General features: G+C 45.2%; 1 protein-coding gene and 1 non-coding gene across 4 annotated transcripts in view; both read right to left on the bottom strand.

Annotated features, from left to right (window-relative positions):
• The window catches only part of DPP9 (dipeptidyl peptidase 9), a 53,180-nt gene extending 29,378 nt beyond the window's left edge, over positions 1 to 23,802 (bottom strand). Inside the window, exons 1-6 of one of the 3 annotated variants that reach the window (XM_069086781.1) lie at positions 23,662 to 23,802; positions 19,483 to 19,572; positions 9,132 to 9,385; positions 4,953 to 5,065; positions 878 to 1,051; positions 305 to 473 (exon numbers count right to left, since the gene is read on the bottom strand). In XM_069086781.1, the coding sequence (XP_068942882.1) occupies positions 305 to 473; positions 878 to 1,051; positions 4,953 to 5,065; positions 9,132 to 9,385; positions 19,483 to 19,538 (766 nt within the window). In that variant the 5' untranslated portion in view covers positions 19,539 to 19,572; positions 23,662 to 23,802. Of the gene's footprint in view, positions 1 to 304; positions 474 to 877; positions 1,052 to 4,952; positions 5,066 to 9,131; positions 9,386 to 13,499; positions 15,127 to 19,482; positions 19,573 to 23,569 lie in introns of those variants that run through there. The other 2 variants (XM_069086782.1, XM_069086783.1) reach the window with 2 other exon arrangements.
• Positions 23,803 to 24,219: 417 nt separating this feature from the next.
• On the bottom strand, positions 24,220 to 24,292 carry TRNAV-CAC (transfer RNA valine (anticodon CAC)). The gene has a single exon. It is a non-coding gene; the product is annotated as a tRNA-Val (tRNA).
• Positions 24,293 to 24,943: the final 651 nt, after the last annotated feature.

Genomic DNA, 24,943 nt, shown 5'->3' with positions numbered 1-24,943 from the left:
CAGACTAGACAAGTGGCTGATCACACTGGGCTCCAGCAGTCCAGAAATGGGAGGTGGAGAGGACTATCAGCTGGAGGAATCTGAGGCAGGCAGTGTGTTATTAGTCTGGGATCTTTTTGAGAGGGATGCACTCTGGTGCCTCAGGGTAGACTGGAAGAGGCAGCAGGCAAGGTGAGGTAGGAAGGGTGGGGATGGGGACAGCCACAGTCCACACCACCTGAGAACAATCACCAAAGACAATAGCTAGAGAAGTAAGTGAGATGGCCGATTTTCAAGGAGCCCATTGCCAAGGGCCTGAGCTTACCTTTATGACAATATGTCATCCGTCTCTCCTCTCCAGTCTCAATATTTGCCACCCATAAATCATTGTTATTTATGAATGAGAAGAAGGAAGGGTCAGCAGGACAGATCTTGGGATCCATCCGAGGCCCAGAACACTGGGTTTTGATTTCTAGTGGCTTCATGGGAGACACCTGAGGAGATACAATACAGTTAACAGACACTTATTAAGTACCTTCTATGGGTAGGAGCACATAAATACTAGGAGTGGGGTGACAGTGACTAGAAGGGAAGAGAAAGGTATACAAAGCTTTTTGATGTTAAAACCTCAGACAAAAAGTCTGAGAGGGGACAGGGAAGTCAGGAAGAAAGGGAAGGAGGGAAGAGGGTGGAAAATCAAGGAAATGTTAAAGAAGAAACTGACTCCAAAGCTGGGATCAACAGACAGAAACACAGGGAAAAGGAAGAGCCCTTGAAAAACAGCATGGGCAAAGTCTCACAGACAGGAGATAGCATATGGCTGGAAGCAGAACATGAGGAAGGGATCTTGTGGGCCTTATCACCTACATACCTACCCAGCCCAGCTCAGAAAACTCACCATGAATCCATTCTTGCCTCCATCTCGGCAATGAAAGAGGCTGTTACTGGCTTGGAAAAGGAAGAGGCCACTTTCACTGTGGAAATCATAGGAGGTGATACCAAACACACCCAGACGCTTCCGCTCCCTCAGGAGCTCTTCTTCCCGAGAATACATGCCATGGTGCGGGGTAGCCTGAGTGCACACAAATGGAACAAGGATCCAGTGAGGCCTCAGTGGAACAGAATCAGTGTCTGGGGCTTGTGGCAGCACCATTAGCCTCTATCCTGTAACAGAAGCCAGAGTGACCCTGAACTCCTCCCTAGGCAACCCCACCATGACCAAAAACAATTTTACTAACAAAGGCCAACTCCCTGATGACCTGGGCAAGCAAATCTGTTCCCTGGGTACTGCCCAACATAATCTCCTTTCATCAGCCCCATCACTAATTTTAACCACTTAAGTGACAACGATCACTATGACAGGGGAGAGTGTGATGACAACTAGAATTCAGTATGCCACTTTAAGGCTTACGGAGCACTTTACATTTATTCTCATTTGTTCCTCACAATAACCTTGGGAGGGAGATGTTATTACCTCCATTTTACAGATGAATAAACTGAGGCAGACAGCGGTGAAGTGCCTTGCCCAGGGTCACCCGGATAACTGTGTCTGAGGCTGGAGGCCTGAACGCAGGCATTCCTGGTCAAAGCTCAGGCCCAGCCCTCCTCCCTGTGCCCCCACGGCCTAGGACGGTGGCTGGAGGCCTACACTAAGGTTCTGGCTCTTATCTCTTCAATAGCCGTGATCACAGGGAAGTGACTTCAGCTCCCTAGGTCTCAGTCTCTTCAATCAGTCAAATAGGGATAATTATCACAGTTCTTCCCTCATGGGGTTATTGGGAGGCTCAAGTGAGAGAATGTACATCAGGGGATTTACAAACTTTAGAGTCCTATATAAATGTTAGTTATTAACACAAAGAAAGTGTTGTGGTGTAAGGTCTACGGGGGAAGGAGGAGCAATCAGCAACAAGAGCATGAGCAAAGGCCAGGCAGAAAGCGAGCCCAGGGTGCAGGTACAGAGAGCGGCAGCGAGTGCAGCATGTGTGAAGGGGGCAATATGACATGAGGCTGGAAGTCAGGTGGGCTCAGACCGTGGAGGCCTTAGATGTAAAGGCAAGAGGCAGACACTGGACATGCATGCTACAGGTGGCTGGCCAGCTAAGTGGGCACAAGAAGAGACTTCTGCAGCGGTCCACGCTGCCGTTCTCATGTTCTCTCATTCTTCCCCTGCCTCTTCCCATCCTGTCAAGGGCTGGAGAGGGAAGTTCTTCCTTGCACTAAGAATAAGAACCCAAGACCCTACCCCAAAACATGTTCTCTGTTTGGTAAAAGCAATGGCCTGTTCAAATTCAGAACCATCTCCTTCCCAGGAGACAAAGGCTGCCAAGGTCATTAATTATTAGCCAGCCTCAATAAAAGGGCTTCAATACTGCTTTCCCCCAACCTACAGATATTGCATTTAAAAGGAGAAGTAGATGCTTCTGATAAAGGATTCTTATCAAGAACACACACAGTGACATATGGGCACATGGGCGGGGAGGGAAAGGGAAGTTTCACAATCATTCTCCACCTGGTTTATATTAACGATGGCAAAATCCCAGAATCTCACAATCAGAAGGGGCCTCAGGGCCAAACAGTCCAAACCATCACCCTAAACAACTCCCACACCACCACCCAACACCGGAGTCATCCGGCCCACGTCCCAGAAGCCCTCCATTGTGGAGTCCACTGAGGCCCCCCCTGAAGCAGTCTACTCTACTCCCATTGTGAGGAAGGTTTTCCTGACACCAAGCCTCTTTGCACCTTGTACTCAGAGCTCATTCTGCCCTCAGGGGCCAATCGGACTAAGTCTAGTCCCTCTTTCAGAGGGCAAACCTTCACTAACTCCTGAAGTCCTTTTCCAGGTTAAACAGCCCCAGGGCCTTCAACCAATCCTTAGATAACAATAACCAGAGACCCTTCATCACCCTGCATGCCTTCCTCTGGACACTCTCCAGCTTATTCATGTCCTTCCCACAAGGCAGCACCCAGACCTAGATACAGCACTCCAGATGTGATCACATCAGGGCAGAGGCAGCAACACTGTCATCAACTTCTTGAACCCTATGCCTCTCAACGCAATCTAAGATGACACTGGCTTTTATCAGGCCATCTCAGAATGCTCAAGGGCTTGGAGTCTCCTAAGATTCCCAGCTCTTTTTCAGATATCCTTATTAAATTGAATCTTCATTCAATCTTACCCAACACTCTTTTTTCCCCTCACTTAATAGTATTTTATTTTTTCCAATTACATGTAAAGAGTTTTCAACATTCACTTTTATAAGATTTTGAGTTACAAATCTTTTTCTCCCTACCCCTCCCTCCTTTCCCCCTCCCCAAGATGACAAGCAATCTGATATAGGTTATACATGTACAATCATATTAAACATTTTTCCACATTAGTTATGCTGTGAAAGAAGAATCAGAACAAAAGGGAAAAACTATGAGAAGGAAAAAAAAGGGAGCAATAGTCTGCTTCAATCTACACTCAGACTCCATAGTTCTTCCTCTGGATGGGGATCACATTTTCCCTCATGAGTCTTTTGGAGTTGTCTGATCACTGCACTGCTGAGAAGAGCTAACTGACCCAACATCAAGCCTGATGGTTCTTTGCAGGAACTGATTCTGCCATCCAATATGCCAGTTCTGTCTCTAGTTTGGTGTCTCCTGTGAATGTGATCAACATGCTACCTATGCTTTTATCCACATCAGGGAAAAAAATTGGAAAATATCATAGATTTCTTCAGCACTTCCCCTGAGACTTCCTTCTAAGGGGACATCAAACTATCCATAACTATTCATTAGATCAAAGCACTCAACAAGGTCCAAATTAATTTATAACTGCACTTCTGTCTAGCCACCATCTCTCCTCTTGTCTACAAGAATAACATTACTTTTTGTGGCAGCAGAGAATTGAAAACAAAGTCAATCCCCAATGATTAGGCAATGGATAAAAAACTGGGGTGTATGAAGTAATGAAATGTTACTGAACCCTAAAAAATGACAAGAAGAGTTAAAAGAAACTTGGGAAGAACTGGATGAACTGACTGAAAGTAAATTATGCAAAACCAGGAAAATATACAATAACATATACAACAATGCAAATGGAAAAATCCAAACACTAAAACTGAACCCTGTGTAATTACAATGACCTAGCTTGTACCCAAGGAGGAAGTAAGACACTGCATAGCCCTCTCTTTCCTGCAGAGGAGGGGGCCTATGGATGTGGAATATTATACATAATGCCAGAGATAGTTTATATGCTGGCTGGTTTTACTGAACTATATGTCTTTTTTTAATGGTTATTATAAGAGGCTGGAAAGATGGCTTTCTGGGTAGGGAAGGAAAGAGGAATATATTCAGAAATGAAAGTAATGTAAAAACAAACCAAGATATCAATAAAAATAACCCCAAAAAGAACAATGTGAGAGATGTTATTGCTAAAATCTAGGTAAAACGTATCTCTATCATTCCCCTGATTCACCAGGTTAGTAAACCTGTCAAAAAGGAAATTAGACAGCTGTGTTTAAGTGCCTCTCAAGGGTGCCTGTGTATGTAAGCATCATCTGACAAGATGATAGCTTAAAGTCCACCAAAATGCAGTCTTCCCCACAGATGCATAGTATCTTAAGAGAATCAGCACTAGAAGGGTTCTTATACAGAGACCATGTTGTACAATCTGTTTGTTTTAAAATATGGAAGCTGAGATCCAGAGAGAAAGTGACACAAGAACTCCTCACCCTAGTCCTGGGCTTTTCTGTCATAACATACTCTGTTAGTAAATGTTAGGTACCACCACTGCTATAGCTCAACCCAACTCTATCCCTATCCAGTCAAGTTCAGTTCAAACAGACGCCAAGAGGACTTCTTTCTGCAAGCAGTCTGAGAGGACCACAGATGAACCTCCCTCTTCCAGCCAAACAGTCCCTCCCAGATGGACTAGCAGATTATGCCTTGGCCAGGTCAAGGATGACACAGAAAGCACAACATCTCACCTGAAAATGATCCAGCATCTGTTTCCATGATAGCAGCAGCAGGGCCTCTTTGCGTACCTTTTTGGGAATTTCTGAGTAAAGGAGAGAATTTTCACGGCTGCCATAAGGCATTCCTAGGGAAACAAAAAAGAAATCCATGGCACCAGGCCCTGGGAAAGGCAGCGACTGTTCAAACATACCGACCCAGAAACAGGAAGGTGTGGCTAGACAATAGTTTCTGTGAAAAAGATCTCTGGGAGTTTTAGTGGCTACAAGTTTGACTTGAATCAATAGTGTAACACGGTAGCCAAAATAACTAACACGATCTTGGGCTGAAGTAAGAGCTTATCATTCAACAAAGAACACAAATATAAATGGAAAGAACAACAACAAAACAATGGCTGGGAATGCTGGGAAACTATAAAGACCAAAGCTTGGCCCCCCAGAAAGAGACATGAGCTATTGCTTTCCCCTTCTCTTTGCAGAAGCAGAGGACTATTGGTATGGAACACTACATTAAAATATCACGTTTTTTCCAATGTGTTAACCAGTTTTGAGGAACTTGGTCTATCTCTGGAATAAATTAGGAAATTTAAGTGATATAAAAACAAAAGGTATCAGCTTATCAGTTATTCAGCCAGAATGGTAAAGGGAATATCACCAGGCCATCTGAGGATTGACTGAAGGAACTAAAGAGATTTATGGCAGACAAAGTTAGTACATGAAGAACAGTAACAAAGAGGCCTTATGCTCATTCTGCTTGGGCCCACAGGAGGAAGTTGTAGATAGGTGGATTTTGGCTCCCTAATAGGAAAAAACTCCCTAAGCACGAGAATGAAGCTGCCTTGGGAAGTGCTCACTAACAGGTGAGCAGACAGCTGCTTACTGGGGTTCTGTCAAGGCAGCTGCCTTCTGACAGATGCCCTCTGAGGTTCTATTCAGAGATAAACAGGAGGAAATGCTGACAGACCCAGTCTGACACATTTACGGTTACTGATAGCCTGTCAGAGGAGGGTGCTGCCACCACAGTAAGATTCAGAGGCAGGGGCTGTAGTGACTGGGGGACTTTGGCCAGGGTCTCTCTCTGAGTAATCAGAGACTCCAATGTAATCAGTCATGGAGCTCCAGCCGGCAGCCAGGGTGGGCAAGTCTAGAGGGCTCGTGATATGGCCACCAGCTGTCCAGTTTGAAATGCTAACTAATAGCTAGCAGCAACCCTACTTCCCTGGACTAGCCAGGCTGCCCGTCTGCCTAACAAAGGGGAGGACCCAGGGCTAGAGGGGTCCTTACAGTGCATTTACATCCCAGACAGCTTCTGCCTCTCCCCATGGCCCCATGCATTCTGGCTCTTCTGCATTAGGTTTCTAGGAGGTAAATAAGCACCAGCATCTCCTCCACCACAGAATCCTTTCCTGGCTCTCCTATGCCCAAACTATTTTAGTTTTAGATTCTCAGAGCTAGAAAGGACCTTTGCAAGGCGTCAAGTCCAAACCTCTCATTTTATAAATTAGGAATCTTAAGCCAAGGGGTCAAGTGATCTGCCTAAGGTCACTCAGGAAGTAAATAGCCTAGACAAGGCTTGAACCCAGACCCTCCAGCTCCAAGCCCAGAGCTCTCAACAGAAACACATCTAATTACCAGGACCAACCTCCATCATGGTCTCCAGAGGAACACTGGCAGATCTCTGAGCAAGTGAGAAAGGCAGCCTTTCCCCAGCCTCTTCTTTTTTGTTTTGGTTTTTGCTAAGTAATTGGGGTTAAGTGACTTGCCAAGGATCACACAGTTAGTTAAATGTCAAGTGTCCGAGGCTACATTTGAACTCAGGTCCTCTTGACTGCACCACCTAGCTATCTCAGCCTCTTCTGAGGGCACCATCCGGTTCGTGGCCTTGATCTAGGACAGAGGAAGGACTATGCCAACCTGTCATGGCTCATTAGGGGGATCCCAACACCTTGCCAAGAGAAGAACTATGGTATCAAAGATAACCTTCCTTCAAAGTCAAGGGAAGAGGCATAGCCCAGAGTAGAGTCAAAAAACCTGGGATCTAGGCCTGGCTCTACTACAGCTGTAATGAAATTCCCTATCTTGGTCTCTCAAATGGCAATAGCCACACCCACCCTTCCTACCTCAAGGGGATTTTGTATGGAAAAGCCTTGTAAATCTGCAGTTGCCCTAGGAAAGTAAGCCAGTGGTAGAAAGGTTTTAAGGACACAAAAAGGGGGACTGTGAGGGAAAAGTGGAATCAGCTCTGGGTCCCGAAGGCCCAGGTTTTAGTTCCAATTCTGCCATTCACTCACAGACCTCAGGCACGTCACCTAAGCCTTGGGGACTCAGGTTTCCATACCTATAAAAAACGAATAAGGGGGCTGAACTGGACAAGCTCTAATACCCCCAACCCTTCCAGCTCTGACATTTTGTAACATGCAATCCCATCAGGAAGGGGAAAAATGAATCTGCAAAGCAGCAGACTGGGCAATCTCCAGAAAGCCTCCTCTTCTGGGGAAGCAGGATATGCTGTGACCAAAGTAATGACTCAGGGAGGTGGCTCCAGCCAACTAGGGATTAAAAAAAAAAAGGCTCTCTTACACACTCAGCTCTACATTACCTGAGCATCATAAAAGTACACGGGGACTACTCTACGCTCTCTCTCTCTCTCTCTCTCTCTCTCTCTCTCCCTTTCTCTCTCTCACTCTCTCTCTCTCTCTCTTCCTCCCCACCCTACCCCCTCCAACAGATCACAGGCTGTTCCTAAGGTGACTTCTTTTCCCCTCTAAGGTTCCCAATTTGTTTGCAGGCGGCATCAGGCTAGGCAGGATCAGAGCTTGCATTCCCCTGGCAGAGCCAATGGTCATCTCCAAGTCATAATGAGGCACTGAAAGAAGTTTGCAGAGGAGAAATGCAAGATATGAATACAAACTAGGGGTCCAATGATCTTAACGGGCTAGAACAAGAAGCTGAATCTAACAAAATTAAACTTAACAGTGATGACTATATTTGTGCAGCTGATTTTACTGAACCAAAGTAGAGGTTTTTATATTTCAATACTTCAAAGAAACCTGAAATGGAAAAACCTGGAGCCTGGTTCAATAAAATCAGCCACAGAAACATAGGATGAGGGAGCCAGGAACAGAAACAGTTTATGCGAAATGGACCTGGGAGTTTTAGTGGACTGTCAGCTTGATGTGAATCAAGAGTATGGCACAACAGCTACAAAAGTTAATTTTCTGACATGAGACTGCGTGAAAAGAAGCAGGGTCCAGAACTGGGGAGGTAAGGGCTCTACCGTGCTCTAGGCTGAACAGGCCAGAGATATTATGCTATTGTTCCTAAAGCACGGCACCCAAAAAGGAATGCAAGAAGGATAGGATCTAGAAAAAGGTAAGCAGGATGGTGAGAGACCATATTAGCTGAAGGAAATTAGGATGTTTAGCTGAGAGGAGGGAAGAATTACAGAGAGATGTGATTGCTAGGTTCACATCCTTGCAGATCTGCCATGAAAAAGAGGGCAGAGTTCAGAACAAAGATGCCAAGTTGCAGAGAGGCAGATCTAGGTTTGACCTAAGGAAAGACTTTCTAACAGTTAGAGCTGTCCAAAAGTGGGGTGAGCTCCCTGGAGAGCTGATCAGGACCCATCCTTGGAGGTCTTCAAGAGGAAGCTAAATTAGCACTTTCTGGGAAGAATATAAGAGAGGTATGAGTTGAACCAAATGACAACAAGACCCCTTCTAGTTCAAGAAGTCTAAATCTATGGTCATTTTAATCTGATTTTACTTGGACAAAGTATTGGGTTGGAGACTAGACAGACCCATCTAGGAAAGGTCTGGATTGTACTAATTACAGAGTCCATAACAGTTAACCTAAGTATACTAAAAATAATTACCACTACAGAGGGGTTTTTTCCCCTCCAACTAGCAAGGGTGATTGGACTTTTAAGAATCAGAGATTTAATAACAAGATTTACTTCTTGGCAACGCTCCACAGGAAATCGACCTGGTCAAAAACCCCTAAGCATATCAGCAATGGATAGATGACATGCAGGTAGGGAGGCCACGTAGTGCTGACAGTGAATTGAGTAAGATCTAGGCTAGGTCTCAGATTGTACTTGTACTACCTACTACACAGAGTTGTTATGAGCAAAATATTGTTACAGTTGTTGTTGTTAGGGACTGATAAGAAAAAGGGTGTGGAAGCCTGGCTTACCGAGGTAATAAAGCCGGTGAGAGTGAGGGCCTGACTCATCTGTCTTCTGGACAAATTGGAAGTCATGTGGGGCCTTGTTCACTATCATGCCTGAATACTTCCTGCTGCTGTGAATGATGTCCCGTAGCCCATCCCACGAGTGCTTCTCCACCTGGAAGGGCGAGGAGGGGTCCTCCATCTCCACCACATCAGGCCTCTCAGGCAGTACATCCACAGTGGTCATCCTTTCTTCCCCCTCAGAGATGAGTGAGAAACTACATGGAAGATGGTGAGGGTAAAAAAAAAAAGGGGGGGAGATGAAAAGGGTGTTACAAGCAGAAGCGTGGTAGACCATAAGACCCTCTGAGACTCAGCTCACTGAAGCCAGTCCCTACCAGTCAACCCAGTAGACAGCAACTACCCCCAAAGAAACTAAAAGTGATAATATTTAGTAAACAGGAGAACCAACATACTCTCCAGCCCTTTACCAATTCCTGAACTACTATATTACTTATACCTACCAGTAGCTCCAGTATCTTGAAAGACAGAAAGCCAAAATCTCTATCTCCAGTTCAGTTCGACAAGTATTAATAAAATATGTACTACATGGAAGGCCCTGTGTTTGGCACTGGAGATACAAATGTGCAAATGATACTTTAAACTCCTTGAGGGTAGGGTTAAATGGGAATTTAACATGTATACAAATATCATCCAAGAAAAAAATGAGATGAAAAAACATATGTAGCCAAGAATAGAAGGAATGCAGGAAAGTGGGAAAAAGCTGTCATAGGTAATCTTTCAGATAAGATGTGACTTGATTTGAATACTGCTCTGGTGTAGGAAATGATGAACTGGTTGATTTAGAAAAACACGGAAAGATTTGGGACCTATGAAGGAAGATGCTATCCACCTTCAGAGAAACAGATGACAGGTGGAAATAAGCACAATATGGTTTTGCATATATATAAAAATATGTATGTATGAGTATATATATGTGCATGTTTACAGATATCTATATCTATCTATCTATCTCCATGCTTAATTGTAGCCTTTTAGGATTGGGGGAGGGGAAAAATAAAGTAAAAAGCACACAGCAGAGAACAAAAGAAAACCAACAAGAAAGCAAAAAAAACTGGGCAGCTTTGAAAACATGGGCTTTTGTTTACTATTACGCCTGAATATTTATTATATTTTTTTTAATATTTATCATATAGATTTTCTTGAAATGGAAATTTATTGTTTTATATTGAATCCTTTCCTATGATCTGCAGTGTACATTGCAATGTTTTTTTCCTTTTCTCATTGTGTATTTAAGTTTAAAATAAAAAAAATATTATTAAAAAACCAACAACAACGAGATAGAGTTAATAAAGGAAAGTCAGACAAAATTTAAGGAGGATCAGATTGACAAAAATGAATAAAAGGAAAACAACTACTACTGGAGAGGCTATAGGAAAACAGGCCCTCGAAAGCCCTTTTGGTGGACTTGTGAATTGGGTCAGCCATTCTGGAAAGCAATCTGGAACCCTACCCTCAAAATCACTAACCTGCTCTGTATCCTTTAACCCAATGATCCCACTATCAGGCCTCAAAAACAGAGAAAACAAGGGGGAAAGGGCCCAGAAGTACAAGAATATTTATAGCAGCTCTTTTTGTTATAGTAAAGTACTGGGAATTAGGGGGGTGCCCATCAATTGGGAAATGGCTGAACAAATCATAATATATCAATGTAATAAAATATTACTGAATCATAATAAATAATGAAATGAATGTATCAAGCAAACCTGAGCTAGTAGACTAGTATGAACTAATGTAAAGTGAACAGAACCCAGGCAACAATCTTCACAATAACAACCACACTGTAAAGACAAACAACCTTGAGAAACTAAAGAACTCTCATCAATGCAACAGTCAGCCATGATTCAAAAGAACCAATGATGAAGCACTGAACCCATCTCTTGACAAAGAGGTGATAGGTCAAGGTGGAGAATAAGAGATAAGTTTCTGGGCATGCCCCATGTAAAGATCTATTTTGTTTGTCTATATGAATTTGTTAAAATGTTTTTTTTTTCCTTTTTTCAGTTGGGAGGGAGGTAGCAATAGGGTTGCCCCTTCTCCCCTGGAAAAAAAGAGAGTCACTGACGCATTTTTTTAAAGATGCACAGAAGAGAACAAAAAGGAGGCCAGGAAGAAACAGATAGGTAGGACAGCTTTGAAAGTTACATGTTGAATCTGTTATATACTTTGAGGGAAAATCATGCTGGATAGGGTGATTCACAATTTTCTATGCAATTCTTTCTAATCTATTTTACACATGGAAATGCTCATTTTGTTGGGGTTCAGAATTTCTTTTAAATTAAATTTAAAAAATAAAATTTAAGGCGGGAGAAATCAGTTTCAGCTGAGGTAGGAAGGAATATGAGGGGATAGAAAACCTGGGGAGGCTTCACTAAGGAGGCAGCACCTGTGGCCTCAAAAGAAAAGCCAGCAGCGGTGAGGAAGCAGTGTGATCCCAACTCATGGACACAGGAGAAGGTAAGACAGTCAGTCATTCTGTTGGTTGGAATATAGAGCAAATGATGCTAGAAAAAAGAGGTTGGAAGCAAACTTCAGAGTGTTTAAAAGTCAGACTAAGAATGGATTTTGTCCTCCTGGCAGTAGAGAGCCAATGAAGGTATTCTAACGAGGGGAGGGGCATGGGCAGACCCATTCATTGATAAAGCTATTTTCATAAAGTCAGAATTTTAGAGTTCAAAAAACCCTTGAAATCCAGCTAGTCCCTAGAACCTCTAGGCCGCCACCATCAAATGGGCATCCAGCTTCTGCTCGAACATCTCCAAAAATGAACAGGAGGGGTGGCCAGGTGGCTCAGTGAGTAAGAGCACCGGCCCCAGTGTCGGGATGACCTGGGGGATCGAATCTGGGCTCAGATACTTGGCACCACACCCAGAAATAACTGGCCATGTAACCTTGAGCAAGTTACTTACCCCAATTGTTTAAAAAAAAAAAAATGAACAGGAAACTCCTACCCACACAAAGTAGCCCAGTCCATTTTCTAGGAGCCTTTGTTGCCCAAATAGTCTTCCTTATACTGAATCAAAACATATTTCCTCTGTAACTGCCCTTCATTGCTCCTAGTTCTGGGTAAACTGGGTCATTTACAGCAGTGTTTAGACTGACTTTTAAAGAAATATTTGTCTGCCCAGGGCAGCAGTGCAATGCTAAGTAGGGTAAGAACGAAGAGAAGGAAGATGCTTCACTCTCCAGGGAGAGTGTCATGGCCAATGCATGTGGCAGCAGCAGTGTGACAGCTTATCACTGGGTACATGAAAGCTACAGCTGCTCCCCTAAGTGGGAGGAAGAGTGGGGCGTCCACTGAAGCAACAGCATGCCGAGTTACCGCCTTAGCCTGCTTTACTAGCTCTTACCGAACATTTCCCTATAACCCTGAACACCTACATAGAGCCACCAGGGCCACTTTTTAAAGGATGAGATATCACCTGTAAGGCATTATGCCAGTGTCAAAGGTATGGAGGTCACGGCTTGATTTTGAATTCTATGACTCAATTTACTAGACAGAGCCCTGTGAGGTTCTGTGCAGTTTAGTGATAGCAGAGGCAGATGCAAAGAATCTCTGTCAGACTCTCTCCTCTACCTGCAACTAATATATTAGGAGCCTGCTAGCTGCTCAGAAAGCAGACCTTGGATTTTCAGTTCCTCTGGGAGAACAGCTTCCATTACTGAAGCCAGTGTTCATTTGCAAGGAAGAACATTTGGAACCTAGCAAAGCGTACACCACCTTGGCCTTGTTGACTGCTATAATGTGCCTGGCAAGATAGGGACAAAAGGCTTTTTTTTTTTTTAGAAAAATAAGAAGCAGACTTATGTTCATCACCACCTCATTTAATTTTTGTAACTTCCATTTGCAAGAGCCTTGACTTAAATATACAGCAAGGAAGTGTTTCCTATTTAAAGGGGAACTTGTCTGGACTGGAACTCTCACAACCACTCTAATTTGGCTGTAACTTTCTCATTACCAGAGGGGGTAGTTCAAGCAGAGGCTAGCCAACTACTTGGCTACATTTCTCAACCAATCAGTCAATAGCAAGTTTTTACCAATGTGTATGTCACCAAAAGTCCTTCCTTCTTAGAATGGCCTTTCTCCTGCTATCATGTTTCTCTCACCCCCATTCTATTCTCTTCCAGTATCCATGCTGTTCTAAGCTATCACACCCAAGTTGTGGGGTATAATATGCATGTGTTTTATAGTCTGGATTGGACAGGCAGGCTGCAAGCCGGACACTCTGTTCTACACCTGCTACCCTCACTTCCAAACCTCCCATTCACTTCTCAATTCCTTACAATCTTGTTTCTGAGCCCACCACTCACCTGAAACGGTTTCCCTCAAGGTTCCCAAAGGTCTCAACTGCTAAATCCAGAGGGCTTTTCTCAGCCCTCTACAGCTTCTGACACTGTTGACTACCTTCTCCCTCCTGGATTCCATGACATTGTTCTCCAGGTGTCTCCACCTACTGTCTGTCTGATGATCCAATCTCAGAGTCCCAGTGCAAGGTTATTCATTGCTTATTCCCCACGCCCCAATGGCATGAGGATTGCAGATGCCCTGGGCATTCTTTTCTCACTCTACACCCTCGCTCTTAACAGATTTCTTCAGCTCCCATGGGTTCAAATAACTTCTCCATGCAGATGACTTCCAATCTCTAGTCAGAGACCTTTAGACACACCTCCTTCAGTCTATCATCGATGGCCTCCTTGATAACTCTTTCAAGCTTAACATGTCCAAGGTGGAATTCATTAATCCCTCCAACCCTCATCTAAATATCCCTTGGTCTTCAGCATACCATCATCCTTTCAGTCACCCAGGTCTGTGACCTAGATTCTTTCATCCTACATCCTCCTGTCCCTCACCTTCCATATCTGATCAGCTGCCAAATCTTACTGATTTTACTTCTATTGTGTCTATCATACCTGTTTCCTTCTCTCCATTAACCTAGCTACCACCCTAGCAAAACAGTAAAGAATAAGTGGACAGCATACTAGTCCTAAAGTTAGCAAGTCAGAGGTTCAAATCTCACTTCTGATTTCTGCCTCCACAACAACTGTAAGTCACTTAACTTCTCTGGACCTCAATTTGTTCATTTGGAAAATGAGGATACCAATTGTGGGACTCAAAGATAAGGCACATCAAGTGTACACTTACAAATTAAAGCTGTAAATGTCAGATAATATTGTTAGTTCAAGCCTTCATCACTGCTGGCCTAGACTATTGTAACAGCCCCACAATTGGCCCCCTTGCTTACAGTCTTCTCCCTTCTTCAGTCAATCCTCTAAAAGGCCAAAATAATCTTCCTAGGACACAGGTTTGACCATGTTACTCCCTTTGCAAAACTCTTCAATGCCTCTCTACCTCCTAAGACTAGTGGACCAATGTACTGGTCTGGCATTTAAAGTCTTTCCCCAACCTGGCTCCCACTGGCTTTCTAGCCAGATTTCATAGCACTCTTCATGAACTTGCTGTTTCAGCCAAACTAGATGACTAGTTATTTCTCAAATTTGAAGCCCCATCTCCCACTTCCAAGCATCTGCCCAAGACATTCCCCAAACCTGGCACGTATTCTCTATTTATCCCTACTTCTCAGAATGTCTCTGAGATTTTGCTCAGAAATCTGCCACCTGAAGGTTCCATGAAGCCTTCTCTCACTCCCCACCCAAGTCTGAGATTTTGCTTGTCTGTGTGCATCTACAGTGTCCTTTTCCACCACCGCCCCCCAAAAGAATGGAAGCCCTTTAACAGCAGAGCATGCCCATTAGAGTGCTTTGAGAATAGCCAGGGTTTAATGCCTGTCAAATTGAATTGAAAAACAGCAACACTGGGATTTGAACCTAAGGCCCTGGGTTTAAAATCCCATATTCCTCCCACTAAACCACACTGAACCCATCTCTCTGTGTGGGTCTTCAGATCACAGGATGGTGAATTCAGGGCTAGAAGGAAGTTTGGAGGCAACTATGTCCCACCCCTTCTTTTATAGATAAGGAAACCAAGGCTGGAAGAGGTTAGGTGACTGGTCCAGTCAAAGCTCACTCCCCCCTCCCCCCATTGCACAGCACTGCTCCAGGGTCACTTCCCTATCTATCTCTTCTCAGCTCCCATTTCCTAAAGAGGGATGGGATGGAGCAGGGGAGAAACCCAGGGAGGCAGAGAAGGATTTCTCACAGATTCTGACATCCTGTTTTACTGATCAAGCATTTAAAAAGCCCACATCATGCTTGTACAGAGGATTACGACCATGGGGCACTGTCACAAACATTATCTCACTTGAGTCTCATGCCACTCTCAGAAGAGCCACAGAGCAGGAATTACTGTCTGTATTTTACAGAGGCAGAAGCGCAGGCCAAAGCAGGGAAGTCCAACCCAATTCAACTAGCACTTATTAAGTACCTACCGTATACAAGGCACTGTACTTGGGTCTGGGGGTACAAATACAAAAAAAAAAAAGCTCCCAAGCTCAAGGAGTTTACATTCCACTAGAAGGATTTAGTCAGTCAATAAAGTTATTAAACACCTACTAGGTACTAGTGCTGAGGATACAAATAAAAGCAAAAAACAGTCCCTGTCCTCGGGAACTCACAATCTAATAGGGGAAGTAATATGCAAACCACTATGTACAAACAAGCTCTAGACAGGATAAACAGGAAATAATTAACAGAGGAAAGCCACTAGCATGAAGGGCGACTGGGAAAGGCTTCCTGTAGAAGATGAGATCTTAGCTGGGACTTTTTGGAAGCCAGAGAAGCCAGGAGGTAGAGATGAGGGTGCAGCATGTAAACAGATCTGTACATAAAACATAACTTCAGGACAGTGATAACAGGGGGATCAGGAAAGGCTTTTCGAGGACAGTAGCACATGAGCTGAGCCTCGAAGCAAACTGACTGTTTTAAGAAGCAGAGGGAAGGATAAAGTGAATTCTAGTAATGGGGAGGATGTCTGTATAAGGCCCAGCTGTGAGAGATGGAACACCACATGTGAGGAAAAACAAGAAGGTCAGACTGGCTGGACTGAAGAATATGTGAGGTCGTTTGGAAGGTTGGAAAGGTAGGCTCGTGCTAGGTTGTGAAGAGCTTTAAATGCCCAGAGAAATCTATATTTGATCCTAGAGGTAAAAACACATGGATGACCAAAAAGAGATGATTTCTTATCTGTCTCTACCACAGACAGAGGATTAAAGCAGAAGGCAGGAAAGTCTCTGATATTACTCCCACTTCTTATTCCATTGTTTTGGCAAGAGCTTCAGAAAGAAGAAACACAGAAACACTGGAATAGAAGAGCCCCTAGTGATCAACTGGCCAAATTCTACAGGCCAGCAAACTGAGGCTTCCAAAGTAAAGGGTTTGCCCAAGGTCCAAATTAGGTAACAAGCAACAGAACCAAGGTTTGAACTCATGCCTTTCCAAATACAATGTTCTTCCCACCATATCATGTTGCCCTGGCATACGTGTCAAGCTGTGCTAAGCCATCTGGCTATCCCAGGCTTACCTCCACTCCTAGCTGGGCTGCACAACTCTCCAAGAATTAGTCCCTGACAGCCTCTCTGGCCCCAAACCCAGTCATCAACATAGAAGGAACAACATCATCGACCCTCAATAACCAAGCCTAGACTCCATCCTCTAAATACATTGACTAAAAAACCACATGCTCAGGCATATGAGGCAAAAAGAAGAGAGAAAATACTTTTGAGTCAGACGCCTGCAGATGGAACATGGAATGAAGCCACAGTTAAGAAGACAATGAAGAACGTGATGAGACATCTGGCAAAACTTCCAGGAACCTTCAAAGATGCTGCCAGATGTCCCCGCCAGCCAGCCCTGTTCTCTCATCCAGGCAGGAGTTAGTCTGGCAACACAACATATCCCTTGCCTTCCAAAAGACAGAAAGAGACTTTTCTTAAAGTCACCCACTACCTCCTGGGAATATAGCATGAAGCTGGGACAGGTGAGTGGACCTTTAAGAACAGGTCTATAACAGCTTCTCTCCAGGCCCATCCCCACAAAGTCTACTTCAGCTCACAATTTGGAGAGTTTGCACAGCTTGAGAAATTCAAGCAGATTTGGGGCAAACTAATGTACAATTCTACCTACACATCCTTTCAGCCAATCAGGGCAGCCCCTTCAAAGATGGTGATGTCATCAAGCAAACAACTTCACACCACTCAAGAAAGTGATTTCCAAGGCTAGGTCAGATTTCAGTGGCCTCAGTCCATCTGGGTTCTTTAATAACTCAACTCTTGCCTATTTGAGCATCCACTCAACTTCTAGAACTTTCTTTTAGAGAGCAAAGGTGAGCCATGTACATGAGCTAAGAAGATGTATAGGCCCTTATCACTGGTTATAATCCACTGGACACTCAGTCAACAGCAGAGGAAGAAGAAGGAAGGGAGAGAGAAGTCCAGCAGGTCATTCATTATCTTCCTGGGTGTGCAAGGTATTATCCAGTCTCAGAAATCTTGAAGGGAAGGAGGAGGGTATCTGGCAATGGAATTCCAAAAGAAGAGTCCCAGGAACAAAGGTCCATGGCTACAGATACCACTAGGCCAAGATGGATCAAGCATCCCTAGGGAAATCTTTTCTTTATCTCTACCAACAAAAACTGTTCCTCTGCTCCTTCCACCTAATTTAGTCCTCGGAAATGATTTTTAGCCTATAAGAATGATATACAAAAATGATACATATTTAAATTAAGAACAGATCAATCAACATCCTCAGCTGACTCAATCCCCCAAAAGTATCTTATCAGGAACCCATCAAGTCTTCACATCAAGCAACTAGATAATCCTTTTCATTTTTTAAGGACCAGAATTGTGATCAGTTTTTTTTTTCTGGAAGTAGGAACTCCAGGTGATAAAACTCCTCCTACCAATGCAGATTTACAGCTCCTCTGCAAGCACAGTCTTAGGAAATTGCCCAGAGCACTATGAGGTTGACCAAGGTCACACAGTCAGTATATGGGGGGGTGGGGGAGGGGCAATGGAGGGGAGTAAGACTTGAACTCAGGTCTCCTTGCCTCTGTGACTAGTCCTTTTCTCTATTAAGCAGTGCTGCGTCTCAGTTTCTTTTCTCCCTGAAAACCATTTCCTCCAGCTTCAGCACTGGAATAGAGCTGGGAAAAGACTCCCCATACATCACAAACTAAGTCTCTCCCTCTTCCCCACCTTCCAAATAAATCTGCATATGGGGTTCAATGAAGCAGCAAGAATCTCACTGATCTCAATCAAGAGCTGGGCAATATCTGCACTGAAGCCACAATAGTGTAATGGAAAGCACAGAGGATTTAGTCAGGAGATCCAGGTTTGAATCCTGATTCTGCCCTTGGGTAACTTATTTTCCCACTCTACATCTCAGTTTCCTCACTTAAAAAATGAAGGGATTGGACTAGATGATCGCTAAAGTTCCTTCTAGTTCTAAGAGTTTGGATCCTATGACTACTGCCTGCTTCAACAGGCTGATAATAGCAAAAACTTTTGGGCACCAAGACAGAGCTCCACAGGGCAATATTCCCGCCAAAGCTTAGTGAAGTTTTGCTAAGCACTGGTGAGATGATGTTAAGAATTTGAATTCTGGAATGTTCCACCACTCTGGTGGCATCAGCACCCAGGTCAAATGTTAAAGACATTCAATTCATTGTGCGTTATACACAACAGATACATCATAATTATTTACTGAACTGAATTGCAATTGCCAGGGAAAGTAATGGAGACATCCAGTGAGGACTAAGAACCATCTCCCCCCCCCCCAATGGTATGATTCAGCAGGCATTTCCTGTATGATTACAGCACTTCCTGGGTGCCCAGGATGCAAACACAAAGTGTCACAGTCCTGTCCTCTCAGAACTCACATGCTACCTTGGGCAGGGCCAGGTAAGAGCCACAGGAAACAGGCACATAGCCTGAGGCCTGGTAGGACTGCAAAAGCCACCTGGTCCAAATTCCCTCATTTGCACCAGAACAAGGCCAGCAGAGCAGTAAGGCAGGCCAAGTAGCAAAGATGGGGTAACACGAGGGGACCATAAGCTGGCCTCTTTCTCCCTTTTTACTCTGTTGCCTCCAATCCTTGGGTATATTCTGGTATTTTCACCATCTGACCCAGCAGAAGGAGCTCTGTACCAGAAATCAGAAAACCCAAGTTCTGACCCCAGGTCCACTATCCCCTAAGCATGACTACTAGCAATTCCCTTTTCTCTGAAGGTCTCCGTTTCTTCATCTGTACAACAAGGGGAGAGAGATAAGAATGAGATGGTTCCCCAAATCCCTTCCTGCTTTGACCATCAGTGAAATTCACAGACAAAGAAGCAAGTTACCTTCTCCAACTTCCAGTGGTCTTGCTTTCCAGGCGCAACCTTTTTACCTTCCGCATTAACTACTCAGCAGGCTTCTGGTAGGAAGGGAACCTAGAAAAGAAAGAGGCCAGACGTCAGGGGGATGATAACACCATCAATGGCATCTAGAGCTCCTCTACATCTTTGTCTTCAGGAACTCATTTTGGTCTATTCAGGCCAATCTCTGAGCCAATGCAACTCTGAAAGACTTCTCAGACTCTATGCCTGAAAGGCTGTAAAACTCTGCCAAAACAAGGACACTCACAGAAAATAAGCATCTTTTCTCTGTGCAGTTTTCCCAGACTCACATGACTCTAGGGTAGCAGTAAGTGAACAGCTCTTTCTTGAGATAAGGGGGGAAAGAAGGCTGTCAGATGTATGAGAGAGTCAAAGCAAAGGACATTATCCCATTGTCACAAGACCGTTGCAGAGTTTAGCATTTCTGGAGCCAAGAGCTTAGAGTAAGGAAAAGACCTCAGAGAACATCTCGTCCAACCTGTACCACCTTTGCAACAGTTCTCACAAGTGGTGGTTCAGCCTCTGGAGAGCTCCAGGGAGGAGGAAACCACCACCTCCTGAGGCAGCCCAGTTCATTTTGAGGCAGTTTTCTTTCTTACTAAGTTTTCCCTTATGCAAGTCAACACTCTCTTCTCTGTAACTTACCCTCTCTGGTCCAGTGCCAGAATTCCAAGAGCACAGCCCCTTTCCCTCTTAGCCATGGTACCTAACAACCAGATGTTCAGGAAGAGAAAGCACAAGAAGCACAAAGGAAGGAATAAATAAGATTGCTCCTTTAATGTCCTACTTTCATAAAACAACCCTTCCAAGTCAAAGGAATTAGAGTCGAGTGGTGGACACAGCAATGGATTTGAAGCCAGAGTCCTTGAGAGTTTGAATCCTGGCATTGCTGCTTATGATGGATAGACAGAGTGCCAGGCCTAAAATCAGGAAGATTCCTCTTCCTGAGTTCAAATCTACTCTCAGACACTTACTATATGTGTGACCCTGGGCAAGTCACTTAATTCTGTTTGCCTCAGTTCCTCAAAAAGCTGGAAAAGGAAAAAATCCCAAACAGGGTCACCAAGAATCAGACATGACTGAAAATGACTGAACACCACAATCTGCTGCTTATTAACCGCATAACCCTGGACAAATCACCACCTTTCTGGGCCTCAATTTTTAAAAAATGATCTCTATAAAGTTCTCTTTCAATTCAAGACAATAAAAGTACTTATTAAGTACTTATGTGCAAGGTTCTAGGGACACAATGCCAGAATGAAAAGCAGTTTCTGTCTTCATGGAATTTACAATAATAACTTTATGCAACACTGTGAGGTTTGCAAAGCACTTTACATATACTGTCTCACTTGACACAGATAAGTACACAAGTGATAAATCTGGGAAGGAAAAAGAGACTTTCAGCTTTAAATCCTATGAACTACTCCCAAACCACCCAAAGAAGCCAATGAGGCATAGAATATACTTGAAAACTTGCCTAGCTATTGAGTACCCAAATAATTCCAACACAACTGACTTCTTTTTTTTTTTTTAAGCAATTGGGGTTAAGTAACTTGCTCAAGGTTACACGGCTAGTTATTTCTGGGTGTGGTGCTAAGTATCTGAGCCCGGGATTAGATCCCCCAGTCATCCCAACACTGGAGCCGGTGCTCTTACTCGCTGTGCTACCTGGCCACCCCACAACTGACTTCTTAAAGCATCCAAATATCTTGTATTACAACTAAAGCCAGGGGCCCCAGGCTCTGATTAAATAAATCTGTCAATAACTGGGCAGACTTGACAGCAGAGATTAGCTACATGATCTCCTCTCCCTGGAACTGTATTCCTGGAGCCTCAGGTGTTACTTTCCACCTCTACAACTCTGAACAGTACTTTCAGCTCACTGCCCTTCCCTCCAGTTCAACCTGGAAGACACTTTCAACTGCCTTGATTTACCCAGAAGTCACTTGGGAGTTTTAGCAAACTACTCCAAACACACTTAGAGAATGAAAGACTGGTGATATTTAAACTTTAGTCTCAGCTCCTAAAAAGCAAGTTTACTCTTGTCTCTGAAATGGGTGAACTCCTCCACAGCCCAAGGAAGACATCAATAAGCAGCTGGCAGAGAGCTGGCTGGGACCCGCAGAATCACCAAAGAGATGCTGGGGGATAGGAAAGATGAAAATCCTACAGCAACTAAGAACAACAAGTGACCCTCCCATCTAGAACTTGAAGGTACAGTTTCTTTCTAAAATGAAGAGATTAGATGATCTCTAAAACCCTTCTAAGCTCTAAATTGTAACATCATAATAGGACTGTAGATCTAGAACTGGAAGGGAACCCAGAAGCTATCCAGTCCAACTCCCTCATTATACAAAATGAGGAATTTTGGGTTCCAGATAGGTTAAGCTCAAGGTCATATATGAACTAAGAATCCAAGGCAGGATACTAACTCAGATACTCTAACTTAATGGCACAGTAAATAGAGCACTGGGCCCTGAGTGAGGAAGACTCATCATCCTAAGTTCAAATCCAGCCTCTGCTACCTATTAGCTGTGTGACCCTAGGCAAGTCACTTAACCCTGTTTGCCTCAGTTCATCTGTAAAATGATCTGGAGGGGAACCCAAACCACTCCAGTATCTTTGCCAAGAAAACCTAAAGAGTTAGACATAACTGAACAACTACTTTGACTTCAGAGCAAGTGTTTTTTCAACTATATCACATAACCTAGTCCAGTGGTTAGAGTGCTGGACCTGAAGTCAGGAACACTCATCTTCTTGAGTGCAAATCTAGTCTCAGACAATAGTTGTGTGACCCTCCGCAAGTCACTTAACCCTACTGGCCTCAGTTTCCTCATCTGTAAAATGAGCTGGAGAAGGAAATGACAAACCACTCCAGTATCTTTACCAAGAAAACCTAGGACTGAGCAACAGCTTTGCTTTTTCCATTATACCACACTGTCCCTCAAATCTGTTCAATTCTGGAAGAGAGACAGGGAAAGAGGAAGACTTTGAATGTGTTGAAGAAGGTCAAGGGGGAATCTGCTGTAAGATGTAGCTACAGCACAGACTCCCTGTTAGAGCAATAGGGAGCAGAAGAGAAGGAAGGACAAGAAACTGAAAGGAAGACCCAGCCCAAGGGAGGGGTGAACCGAGGGCACCCTGGTAGAGAAGGGCAAGAAGGCTTCCTGGGGCCGTCCTGGTCTAGGAAGGTGGCCTCAGTGTCTAAGGAGGGAGGCGATGAAGACAGTGCCTGCCATTCAGGAGCTCTTGATCTCATTTGATCTGCACAACAATCTGGCCGAGGCAAGGGCTCTAATGATCCCCACCTTAAGGAGGAGGAAACAGGAGATTGGAGGGTTTAAGTGATTTGTCCAGAGTCTCCCGGCCAGATGGAACCGAGAGGCAAGGGCAGAGAGAACTCACAGGCCCTGGAAGACAAGAGGAGAGAGGAGAAGGGTACCTGGGGGAAAGGACACTGGCAGGGAAACCTGAGGAGGAAAAGCCTAGAGCTGCTTTTCAAGGAAGATTGTGTCCCTCTCACACGGCGGGGGGCTCGCCACGCGCACCCGTGGGGAGGGCCAGAGAGAGAGGAAGGATGTCATCCATAGGGAGGACAAATTCACCCGTGGGATCTAGGGAGAGGTCAGACATTCAGGGAGGGCGGTGGTGTGGAGGGGGGGGGGGGGGGGGGGTTCGAGGCGCCGTCTGGCCCTGGGGGGGACACATGGGAGGGTGACACATATGGAGATGGAGAGACACACAGGGAGGGGTTGTCCATCCCGGGGTGACTCAGAGGAAGAGGGTCACCCACACTCAGGGAGGGGACTTACAGACGGGGGTGGAACGGGGGCTCACATACCAAGGGGACACGCACACGGGGAGGAGGAGGACCTTACACCCAGGAGGTCCACCGACTGGGGGTGAGGGGAACAGAGACGAGCCGGATCCCCCCGGGAAAGGAAGGGCGGGCAGACACTTCCCAAGGGGAAGCCGGGTCGGGCCGGGCCGGGCCGGGCGGGAAGGGGAAGGGTGGGGAAGGGAGGGGAGGTGGGGCCGGTCAGCTCCTCACCGCGACGGGGCGGGGTCGGGGTCTCGGGCTCGATATCGGGCTCCGGTTGGGGCTGGGGAGGGGGGGGGGGGGCCCGACGGCTCGTCACTCACACCCGCGGCTTCATGGCCCCGGCGAGCGGCCCCGGAAACGGCCGCGGAGGGCGGAGAGGGGAAGGTGGCGGACACGGGGAAACCCGGCGGCTCCGGACCTTTCACCCGGAAGTGGATCCTCTGAGGCGGGGGGCATGGACCCCGGAGGGAGGGAGGACAGCACAGCCGCCCGGATGTGACCCATGCAGTCAAGGGGAGGAGCGAGAGAGAAAAGGAAGGAGCCAATTGGGTGATCCTCGGCGAGATACAGAATAGAGACAGACTATCTTTCCTGGGGAGCTGAGCATTAGCCACAGAGCCACTGACTAGAGCACTCCCGGGCGGGGCGTCTTGCGGAATGCTGGGGGTGGATTGGTTAGCACTGTCTTGCGAGATGGAGGGGCGGGTTCGATTCCCAGCTAAGGCACGCCTTTTCCTTCTCATCTCAAGTAAAATAGTGAGGAATGGAATCCATGATCTTCTTATTTATTCACGAGAATAATGTTATCTAAACAAAAACTATTTGGAAGCATATTTTAGAAATCAGAACACCTTTCTGTCCACCCAAAAAGAGGCAAATGTTTCCGCCCGGGATCGAACCGAGGACCTTTCGCGTGTGAGGCGAACGTGATAACCGCTACACTACGGAAACCGACGCTCAGGCGAGCTTCAGAAAGTCCTAGAGATGGGGAGTCGGGCTGTGTGGGCTGTGTGGTTGCTGCTTACCTCCCCCGCTGACATGTCCCTCTCCTTGTCCCGTTCTGTGCTCTGAGGAGAGGACACGTGTGCACTGAGCCCTTCCCTGAACGAGTGAGGAGCGTGACCTGTGTGCCAAACCCTGGTGCACATGCACACAAACATACGCGCGCGCACATACACACACACACACACACACACAGAACCATGAATTATATAACCAATCTAGAAGGCCTCCTTGAGAAGAGTGGAACTTGAATTTGAAGAAGAAAAAGAAAGCAGTGATGATTGCCATCCAAATAATGAAATAAAAGTCAAGTTCAGTTGGACGGGAAATAAAGAATCCTGGGTTCTCAGATCCTCTGAGTCACCCTGGTCCTCAGTCTCCTCATCTGTAACCATGGGAATGATCATCCTTGAACCGTCCACCTCCCAGAGCCACGCTGAGAAAAGTGCTTCATTCATTCGGTTAGTCAGTCAACAAGCACCTACTAGGTGCCAATCGTACTAAGCCCTGCGATACAAAGAAAGGCAAGGACAGTCACTATTCCCAAGAAGTTTATAATCTACTGGAGACACAACACGTAAATACTTAAGGACATAGATG

The sequence above is a fragment of the Petaurus breviceps genome, unplaced genomic scaffold (assembly GCF_028583685.1).
Source record: "Petaurus breviceps papuanus isolate PSGF00001 unplaced genomic scaffold, PetGlider_PUasm1.0 180, whole genome shotgun sequence".
Classification (NCBI taxonomy): domain Eukaryota; kingdom Metazoa; phylum Chordata; class Mammalia; order Diprotodontia; family Petauridae; genus Petaurus; species Petaurus breviceps.
This window is presented reverse-complemented; position numbering and strand designations above follow the sequence as displayed.